General features: G+C 38.0%; 1 protein-coding gene across 4 annotated transcripts; it reads left to right on the top strand.

Annotated features, from left to right (window-relative positions):
- Nucleotides 1-540: 540 nt before the first annotated feature.
- On the top strand, nucleotides 541-9,479 carry MANSC4 (MANSC domain containing 4). Of its 4 annotated transcripts, none has more exons than XM_038577141.1 (5): nucleotides 541-943; nucleotides 2,213-2,749; nucleotides 5,279-5,413; nucleotides 8,043-8,250; nucleotides 8,400-9,479. In XM_038577141.1, exons 2-5 carry the CDS (start codon nucleotides 2,521-2,523, stop codon nucleotides 8,416-8,418), a joined length of 591 nt encoding a protein of 196 aa, XP_038433069.1. In that variant the 5' UTR covers nucleotides 541-943; nucleotides 2,213-2,520; the 3' UTR covers nucleotides 8,419-9,479. The 4 variants fall into 4 exon arrangements, with proteins under 4 accessions (XP_038433069.1, XP_038433070.1, XP_038433072.1 ...); XM_038577144.1 differs by lacking the exons at nucleotides 541-943; nucleotides 2,213-2,749 and adding exons at nucleotides 2,769-3,559; nucleotides 4,438-4,632; XM_038577142.1 differs by lacking the exon at nucleotides 541-943 and having other exon boundaries at nucleotides 997-2,749.
- Nucleotides 9,480-10,387: the final 908 nt, after the last annotated feature.

Here is a 10,387-nt window from a genome sequence, read left to right as displayed (position 1 = left end):
TTCTGGTTCCTGGGGCACCAGGGTGGCTCAGTTGTTGAGCATCTGTCTTTGGCTTAGGTTGTGATCCCCGGCCTGTGTCTCTGCCTCCCTCTCTGTCTCTCTCATAAATAAATAAAATCTTAAAAAAAAAAAAAAAATCTGGTTCCCACACTAGAGCAATTGAATCAGGCTCTTGGAAGAGATAAGAGGTTTTTAAGGTAAAAATCCAGTTTTGAACCCCTCTCAAGAGCACCCAGTTGGAAATAAGTACAATATATCACTGCATTGCAATAGTGTAATGGTTCTGAGTATTTGATAAAATTTATACAAAGGCTATATAGCAATGTTTTACGCACAACTGCTTTCTGGTTTCTGCAACTTCATCTCACATGGACACTTTTTTGAGACTAGATTCTGGGCCACATATCTCAGCCCATTGTGGATTCCTCCCTCTGTCCCTGCAGTCCAGTTTCTATCTCTCCTTTTTAAAATACTTGGCTCCGAGTTCCTGGTTTCCAGACTGAATGTTTATGCAATCACACACACACACACACACACACACACACACACAATGTTCTTAAAATTTTAAAGCATGCTTTTATGTCAGAACTTGGAGATTCTTTAAAATGCAACTTTGATCTTTACTTGAACATCATTTGACAGCAAAAGGATTAAGCAACTGTGGATTGCGCCATTATCCCTGCAATATACACGAGAACTTCAAGGAATTATATATCACAGGAAAGAAAATGCATTTAATGGGACTGAAAGACATGGAGGTTAGAAGGTTAGAAAGCAGACTATCTGGTTTATGTCCCCAGGGCATGAACTAATCGAAGTATCTATGGAACCTCATGGAGTACAGGGAGTAATCTTTTGTTCCTCACCTGTCTCATGCTTTGCCATTAGGAAACCTCTCTTCCCTTTCCCCTTGGAACAGATAGAACAGTCTGATTATTTGCAGGTAAGCAACTGAAACTTGCTTTCTATGAGAAGTTCAATAGGATAACGTATTTATCATTTTTAGTGTATATTATGTGGATTACCCAAGGTTAGGAGTTAATCTGTGTTATAATGTTTGTTTAGGAGAAAGTGAAATGTTTTGTTTTTAAAGTTATTCAGCCTCTTGAATATTTTCTTATTAAGTTATATGTTTCTAAAAATCAAAGGATATGTACTAGGCTATTATTACAAAACAGGTAGAGATGAAAAATCAAAGAATATTAACATCTTTGTGTCAAGTAAGTGAATGAATCATTGTGTTAAAGGTATGAAAGAAATACAGATCACAGGATAGAAAAAGCTTCATTTTTTTTTTTTTTTGAAATGAGCAATATTGCAGAACTTTATGCGGAAAGCTGATTTTCACTCATGCTTGGTATAAAAATGGATACAAAAAAAGCAAGTTTCATGCTTTGAGCTAATTTGTCATCTTGGACATCATCATGGGATATAGAAACTATAATCTTCATAAAAATGAGAAACCATTTTTGCTGCCTTTAGTATCTTTTCAAATATTTCGGCATTGCAATTGAAATTTTGTTAATGTTTAGAAACTTAAAACCATTTCATCATTTCCCTAATACGCATTTCTTAGCAACTAAATCTGCTCCAATCAGAGATACTATGCCATTATGTATATGCTTCACAAGGAAGTATCCTTTATAACTTGCAAACTTGAATATCAAAAAATAGATTAGACAGCCCCCATTTTGAACTTCTTCACAATTTTCAGCTGTAATGCTTTTCATTTACGCTTTTTAAAGAAAGATTGTGGCTGGCCTTTTTTAGGGGGAAAATATGCCTGGCTCCCAGAAATGACTAGGATCCACATATCCACATTCAATGTTTTCAAAATCACTGAAAAATTAAAATTTATTTTTTTTTCATTTTCGGTTTTCATTCACTTTCAAGGTTTTTGTTTTGTTTTGTTAGTAAAAACAAAACATTTAAACCAGTGCACAAACTGGTTTTCTGGTGAACCTGAATACCAGAACTTAAATTCACAGGAAAAAAAAAAAAGATTGAAAAAAAAAATCTGCAGTCACAGGTTCCTTTAAGACCATACAGCAGTCCCCTTACAAAACCACGTCTTGTTTGTGGTGAAATGGATCCTTACTTTATCTGACGTCAAGTGACTAAATTATTGTTTTCCTCAGAAAGACTCTTGGCTAGGGTTTCCATTTGTCTTTATTTTACTTAGTAAGAGGTGTCTGTGACTATTCACGTTCAGTAAAAGAAGAAAAGCAGAAGAGAGAATCCACGTCTTCAAGAGACTAAGGGACAGAGTATCGAAATGGCCTGGAAAATGTTCAAAATTAACGTCAGAAAGTCAAATGTTCACCTAGGGCTCAGCTGGGAAGAAATAAAAGAAAAATCAATATGCAGTCAAAGAATGGCTTCATTTTTCTAGAAGGTGACCCTCCAGGACAGTCCCTTAGCCAACAGCCTCGAAGTTCCAGAAACTGTCCCAAACCCTGATGGTCAGCTCCGGCATCTATCTGGAACTCAGACTTTTTACTCAATCTTTATACCAGGGAAATGCATGTGGCAGTGGTGGCAACATCCTTGGTACTGCTCCTAAGCATGGCGTGGACCTCAGACTCTCTCTGCTCACCCACCATTTTTTACAGAGACTGTTGGATCCGTCGCTTTCCAGGTCTCTTGATTGACCTGGAGGAGTCTCAGAAGCTGGGAGCTCAGTTCCTGAAATATTACTCTGAAAGCACCGGCCAGAAATGCAGCAGGAGCTGCTGCCTTAGGAAGGATGGTAAGTATTAATGATACGCCCGTGCAAAAATCAGGAGAAACTGGTAAAATGAAGACCTAAGTAAGGAAACCTAGGCAGAGGTTCCAGTGAACGAACAGATGAACAGGACTAGGGAAGATGAGGGAGAGACATGGGGATGGGAGAGAGTGGGAGAGAGATTGAAACTGACTTTACCGTCTGGGTCAGTACTGGCTCAGTTTACAAATCTGGTAATGAATGACCCACAATACCATGAAACCTACAGGTGACAGAAAATCTTCTTTTCTTCACTAAAGTGCTAAATAAAAATATTTCCTCAAGGGTTAACTAAATATTTCCATAGCCCGCAAATACGGCATATATGATTTCAAAAATATAGTAATTTCCTTTCCAATGTTCTTTTGGTGATACTGGTATTTCAAATTTTTGAAATGTGCTTGCTTGTGTTGAGCAAATGTGGGTTGCATTGAACAGGAATTTAGACTGTGATTGATGTTTTGAAAGACATAGGTAGATATATATGGCAAATAGCAAGAAGAAAGAAAAGAAATATATATTTTAAATATTCTGATTTTTTTGTCTGAAATCTAGAATCAGAGTTAAACATCATCCATGTAATATGATTAAGGTTTGTAATTAGGAAAACATTTCATTATTGCAGAATTGTCTAGAGACTTCTTTCATTTGTTTTTCATTTTTCCAAGGTTTTAGAGCTACTTGGAAACAGCAAAAGCAACACAACACTTTAAAATGATTCTCTTGATTCTTCCACACTTTCTTTCCATGGTTTGATACGAACTTATTGCCAGTGCCTCCTATCCAAGTATGCATGTAAGATTTCTGGGATGCAGACTGGAGCTACTGGAGGGTGTAAACTGACCACAGTGTGAGAAGCTGTCCCAGGCTAAGCGCTCAAGAGTAATCAGGCACACAAGGGGGGCAATTGATTTATTAGAGGGAAATCTTTTTGAAAAAGTTTCCAATCCAGATTTTCACCTTAGAGATGCTTCTCATAAGCTGTTCCAGAAGCCTTGAGGGAAGATGGGTGAGGGGGGATACTTTCCGGCATTTTCCCATGGCACCAATTTACCTGACTGTCCACTGCAAGGAAAGTTTGTCCTCTGGACTTCCAGAGGACTATAAGCACCAGCAGAATTCCATGATTTTAGAGCCTCTGTAGCTTCCAAATTGTGGTTTTCTTCCTCCAGAAGAAAGGGCACGAACACACGTCTCTGTTTTTTAGATGGAAGCCAGAACTTTAAAAAGTCACAGTTCTGCAATAGTTAACCTGTTCAGAGCTGGAACTCTAAAGTGTACACAAAGAGGTACATTAAAAAAAAAAATCTTTCAAAACTGTTCTCTACAGCATCAACTGCTTTCTTATACAAAATTTAGATGTCTAAATTTGAATGTTTTTTAGCCCTTTCCCTTGAACCTGACAGCAGTCTTCAGGGAATGCATCTGTAATCTAAAAATGTATGAGTAATATATTATTCATTGACTTCTGCCCTCTTCTTTATTCTACTGGAAAAGTAAGGAATGCAGAACCATGGGATGTCCCAGAAGTAATGGGGGAGATGCAGCACCCCACAGTTAACCTCACACAGAGGCAGCACAGGTCTGGCCAGCAGTAATTCCACAACAGCTGTAGGCATACTCTGAGGTCTGGTAATTGTATGCTATCCCTCTGTAATCTTGTTTTATTAAAGAAGTTGATACCTTTGGCCAGTGGATATTTCCTAGCACATGGTTCCTACTACACTGAAGCCGGAGGAAAATCTGTTTTGCACTTTACGGAGGACAGATTGAAGACTGGCACTCAACAAATCGGACTTCAGGTTTTCCAGAAATAACATGATACATTTTAAGGAGCAAACTTATTTGGTAAAAGGGAGACAGCATGAGTAAGTGATATACCTCTACCCATTAGAATTCCAAATGTTAACATCCTTGTCAGTAGACTCTCTTCCTCTTTAAGTGACACTGAATAAGCTCTTCTTTGGCTGTGCAATTTGCAACATGGGGCTAGTGCTCCCCTACAATCAGGGTCAGGGTAGTGTTCACCTGGCCTGCTGCCTTCCCACCATCTGGGCCTCTCCCAGTAATTGCCGTTTTTGCTTTCCCATTACTGCCTCTTTTGTTACAACATCTGTCACTTTATTTTCGTTATTTCTCTGGTGAACTCCAGTACCTTAGCATTCTGAGAGGGCACTGCAACTAGAAATCTGATATGTACAAATCCCCAGAGGCTTCTGTAGCTAAATGAACTTTTCACAAACATAAAATACTGGGATTGGAAAATGATTCCAGGTAATTCTCTGTGGAATGGAGTATGTGAAAGATTAAAGAAAATCAGTGGATAATTTCTCTTAAAGAGGCATTTTCCACATTCATAGAAACAGTTACTGTAGTTCATAATGTTCTGTAAAATGTCTGAATACAGCCCTGCAATATACTGCTGTTAATCCAATGTTCTTGAAAGAAATCTTACTTAGAACTCATCAAGCTGATAGAAATCAAAACCATCTACAGATGCACTTTTCCTTTCAGTTTCCTGTAACGTGGCTGTCTTCTACCATGATCCTATTCATGACAATGTCAACTGCCTCCACATTCACTGCCCAACATTGGAGAGCTGCATATTAGAGCCTGGAACCAGTGCCATTTTATACAACATAACAGAAGGTAATGATTTATGTATTTTGCACATATTTTGAAGAATGTTGGTAATGTTCTAGTAGAGACATAAAAACCCAGAAACTGGCTGACAATAGCCATGTATGAATCCCTGAATCATCATTTTCCAGTGCCTTCTATCTGGAAAAGTTTCGGGCATCCAGGGCAAACAACCAAAAGTATATTTCCGTTAGTTCAGCAATGATGAGTTCATTGCAGATGATAACAAATCATATGTGATTGAAGAAGAGCTTAAGCATTATCTTTATTCCAGGAGCCCCCAGCAAAAGCCAAAATAGGCATTTCTACTCCAGTGGCTAAAGATGCTACCAGAAATAAAGAAAACGCTTAATGGCAGTTTTGAGGTCAATTGACACCGCATACAAGGATTTGACAAAGATGATGTCAAAGACAATGAAATACACTTACTAAAATACATTGCCATACCAATGGTCCCAAGATAACCAGTATACTTTTAGAAAAATACACATTTAAGTGTTCCTTCCCTATGTATGTAAACTCAAGGTGCAAACTGGTAAATATGAGAGAATGGATTTTTGCCATCAATATACAAACGAGATAAATTTCGTCATCGATTGGTACTTACTGAACATATAATCCTGCAGGCTGTGAGCAGCATTGCAGAAGATGGCAGCCATATCTCTGCCCTCAAGTTACTTACCGTCTAGTTGATATGACCAGTCTCACAATTAGTGTAAAAAGTGTAGGTGAATTTTAAAAATGTGTGATACTGCCTCAAGTACTAACACTCAAAAGAAGAGGAGACTAAAGAAAGCTAAATTCAGAGGCAGCTTCGTGAGAGAGGCCAGGCAGAGGCAAGATAAGGAGTTCTTTATCACATCATGGGAAGGTATGAAAACAGGTCTGGCTACAAATAGGGCACATTTGGGGTTGCAATGAAAATATGGGTAAGATAGAGTAGGCCAGATTACCAAAGGGCTTTGGATAGAGTAGTGTTTTGTTTTGACTTCGTCACCAATAGAGAATCAGCAAAGGTATTTAATGAGAAAATGCCATCATCAAAGTGATGAGTGTGATGGTCTTTAAGAAAATTATATGCAGGATGCAAATTAGAGTATCTAGTCAGGGAGGCATTAGATCTGGAGTAGGGGACCATAACTCCTCCAAAGAGGAGGGATGATTATCAGTACATTGGGAGGTAACTGGATATGACCTTAGCTACTTTTTGGATGAAGGAAAAGAAGTGAGAGGAGTCAAAAATTGTTCCACAGTACAGATATCTTCCAGCATCGGTGATGGAACATTGATGAGGTTACTGAAAGAGATAGAGAAGAGCCAGGCAAAGGATTCTGGCTTTGGGAATGTTCAGTGATGACTTGAGATGTCTAGGCGGGAACCTTCAGTAGAGTATAAGAGAAATGAGACCAGAGACCAAGAAAGAGGAAATTATTTAACTGGTGATGTGGATTTCGGTGCCACTGACGTAGTGGTCAGTTGACGAGGATAATCTTGTATGTGGTGAAGGGGGAGATGCAGAGAAAATTCAGCAGAAGACAAAGGATGAAAGATTGTGGAAAGCACACAACTGGTTAAGACCAAGGAGAAAACCAGCTAAAGAAAGAAAAAGTGAGAAGCAGGCAGGCTGAGGTAAAGTACCAAGAAAGTGTCTGCTCTGGGGAGTCCTGGGAGGACAATTTTAAGGAAAGGATGGCACGGGCAGCTCCGGTGGCCCAGCGGTTTAGCGCCACCTTCAGCTTGGGGTGTGATCCTGGAGACCCAGGATCGAGTCCCACGTCGGGCTCCCTGCATGGAGCCTGCTTCTCCCTCTGCCTGTGTCTCTCTGCCTCTCTCTGTCTGTCATTAATAAATAAATAATTTTTTTTTTTTTTAAAAAAAGGAAAGGATGGCAGTATCGGGAATAAAAGTCAAAGCAATGAAACTGATCAGGAAATATGGAAACTACTGATTACCTCAGAAGAATAATTCTGACAGAATAGTGAGGATGGAATAAGATGGCAGAAGGTAAACAACAAAGTAAAGAAAGGGATGTTGGTATGTCTAGAGGGGGAGAGAGAGAGGGAGGGAGAGACAGAAACTGATAGGAGAGATGATTGGAAAGCTGTTGAGGTTTTTTTCCCCCTTTATAGATGAAGCAATATTTGCCAGGTCTGAAGTCAGAGTGAAAGGAGTTCCTTTACAAGAGAGAAAATACCAAAGACAAAGTCAGGATCCTCAGGGAACAGGAAGGGAGGAGACAGAGGCTTTGCTCATGATTTTGAATACAGTTACCCTTCTCAGGCTCAATTTTTAAAAACTTTGTTTGAAAATGCTCTATATCTCAAACGGTTGTTGGTTTGTTTTTTGTTTTTGTTTTTTGTTTTCCAGTTCTTGCACTAACTTGGCTATTGTTACCCAAAAACCCTGGCAGACGCAAAGATTCCTCCACGATGTAGCCAAATTTGTTCATAATGGGAAGCGTTGTCAAAAGTTAAGATAAATTCAAATGTTTCTAAGTCTTTAGGAGGAATGTAATAGAACTTGAACTTAAACTTAGTTCACTAACTCAATGGCAAACGCAAGACTTCTCCAAACTGTGGTTTGAGGTTCTCTCCTTGAAATAAAAAATAAAATGAATGATGCCTTATTTATCTTTCAGGTATAGATCCAGATTTGCTGATTTTTGAACAGTCACCTCCCACATACCTAAATACTCGTTCTTCATCTAGCCCATGGGACAAACTAAGGATTCTAAAAGCTATGAATTTAGATAAACAACAAACCACCATGATAAACCAAATGCTACCGTCAATGGTGCCATCATTAACCACACATCAAGATTTGGTTGTCAACACAAACAATACCAGGTATTACAAGGAATTAACCACAGGTTCTTGGGCAAGATTCATTTCCCTAAATGACTCCATTACCACAGAGATAAATACGGTGTCACACAGTACTGATTTTATCAACAATCCAGATAACAAGACTGTTTCTCCTTTCTTTGTTCCCATAGACACAAAACTTTTTCATAGGCCTATTCCATCCCGACTCAACAGTAGCAAGCAATTACTAAACAAAACCAAGGGGTCCAACAGCAGAAACCACACATCTGAGAATGAAGACATGACACCTGATGGGACATCTGTGATATCAAAGATATGGCTGGTTCCAGTGGCCCTCTGTACCTCTGTCATCTTTCTTTGCTGTTGTATAATCATCTTGGCATCTGGATGCTGTAGAAAGCAGCAAGGCCAGTATAAACCAGGGCAGAGAAAGTCAGGATCCAGACAAATTAAAAAAATTAACATTCTAAAGGAGAACTTTTAATAGCCAAAGTTACAGGGAGATTGTAAGCTTTTAAGAGTATCATTTTTAGTTTTCTATAGGACAAGGGCAGTGTGTAAAAAAAAAAAAAATTGCACAGGATGCTCACTCCTACCAATCTTTGAAAAAGGCCAATGCTTGATAAACTTAACTTTTTTTTATTACTTCCATTTTCTCGAGCAGTGTACTAAAGATCCAAAATCCTGACCCCTAGTTATTGAGCACTGCAAGAGAGATATGCTTCTATGTGCTGTACATGTCTTCACTCATTGATATAACTTTATGAGTTAGCATATTTTTATTAACCATTATAGTATTATTATATTTTACAGATAAGGAAAATGGGAAGAGAGGCTAAACATCCTGCCTAAAGTCACACAGGTTGTATAGTGAAGCCAGGACTTAATAGGTAATCTGGTTCAAAAGTTCATACTTGAAATCACTATTAGATTAAAGGCCTCCATTTTCCCAAAAAGCATGGAAAAAAGATACAGAGAGGAAAATACTGTAACATCATTTGTCTGTCAAGGTCAAATTATTGTCATGGATGTTAATAAACTCTTTTAGTGGTTTGGACAGAAAAGCATTATTATTAGAGTTACTAACCTATGTGCAAATGCTGTTATAGTTTTAATGTTCAATTGATGAATTCTTCTTAATCCTAAACTATCTTCATTTTTAAAAGCTGACATGCCTTTAAATAACTTTGGTACTGGAATCTGAGTTTTGTGTTGATCTCTGTTGAATAAAGCTTGGGAGTTTTAGTTTACATCCTTCACTTGTATGCATTCTTTTTCCAGGTGCAAATATTACCTGCAGGTATTTCAGCTCTGTCCCAATCTTACACCAGATCTACACAGCCCCCTCAAAGTGCAGGCACTTTAATTCAAGTCTCCAATGATTTGAAACTTTAGGCCCTTAATCTAATACTTGAAACCCTTTTGAAATGTGAGAATAGATATTAAAAGATAGCTAATAAGCATGAAGAATAGATAAGAAAAAAATACTATTACAGGAGTAATAAAATAGTACTGTTTTCTCTTATGTTAAATTATCCAGTGGATTAAGAGGTGTTTGTTTCTTTCCCTTGGGTGGTGGGGGGGGGGGGCGTGCGGAGTCGATGTCTGTAAAGAAATATACAAAATCTCTATCAGTGGAATATTAGCCACAAATGAAAGTCTGAATTAAAAAATTTCATTAATTTATCCTTATTTGCTAGTCATTATAAAATATCATGCCCATACTATGTAGGGAGGACATAAAGATTTAAACTATCCTAAAATTATAAATAAATAATTCAGGAAGCAAGCAGTCTTTAAAAATTATTTGTATATATAATCTTTGAAAAGATTTCTTTAAAATATATACAAGTTGTTTAAAGGTTTCCCAAAAACTAGGGCTACTAAAAGTCCCCCCCCCCACCTTGGTGTTTCAGAGAATTTGCTCATTTCCTAAAATTGATAGTTTTATAGAAATGATCATAATTTGAGAAAACATATTTACCTTTGTAAGAAAATAAACTCATATCCCTTCCCTTCTTCAGCCACTACCTTAGACCATCAGATAAACTGAGTAAATTTATTAGGCTGTAGGTATGACCAGACCAGAGTCAGCCAGGAAGCAAAAACTGCAGGCCTAGAAACTATGTCCTTCCTGGAAACCACAAGGACCAAAAGA

The sequence above is a fragment of the Canis lupus genome, chromosome 27, assembly GCF_011100685.1.
Source record: "Canis lupus familiaris isolate Mischka breed German Shepherd chromosome 27, alternate assembly UU_Cfam_GSD_1.0, whole genome shotgun sequence".
Classification (NCBI taxonomy): domain Eukaryota; kingdom Metazoa; phylum Chordata; class Mammalia; order Carnivora; family Canidae; genus Canis; species Canis lupus.
Note: the sequence above shows the minus strand (reverse complement) of the source record. Positions and strands in the feature narration are given on the sequence as shown.

Bases quoted from the DNA above. Each gene is read 5' to 3' on its own strand.
- MANSC4 (XM_038577141.1), top strand. From the start codon at position 2,521: ATGCATGTGGCAGTGGTGGCAACATCCTTGGTACTGCTCCTAAGCATG. The intron at 2,750-5,278 runs GTAAGTATTAAT...TTTTCCTTTCAG, and splicing joins CTGCTGCCTTAGGAAGGATG to TTTCCTGTAACGTGGCTGTC. The intron at 5,414-8,042 runs GTAATGATTTAT...TTTATCTTTCAG, and splicing joins TTTATACAACATAACAGAAG to GTATAGATCCAGATTTGCTG.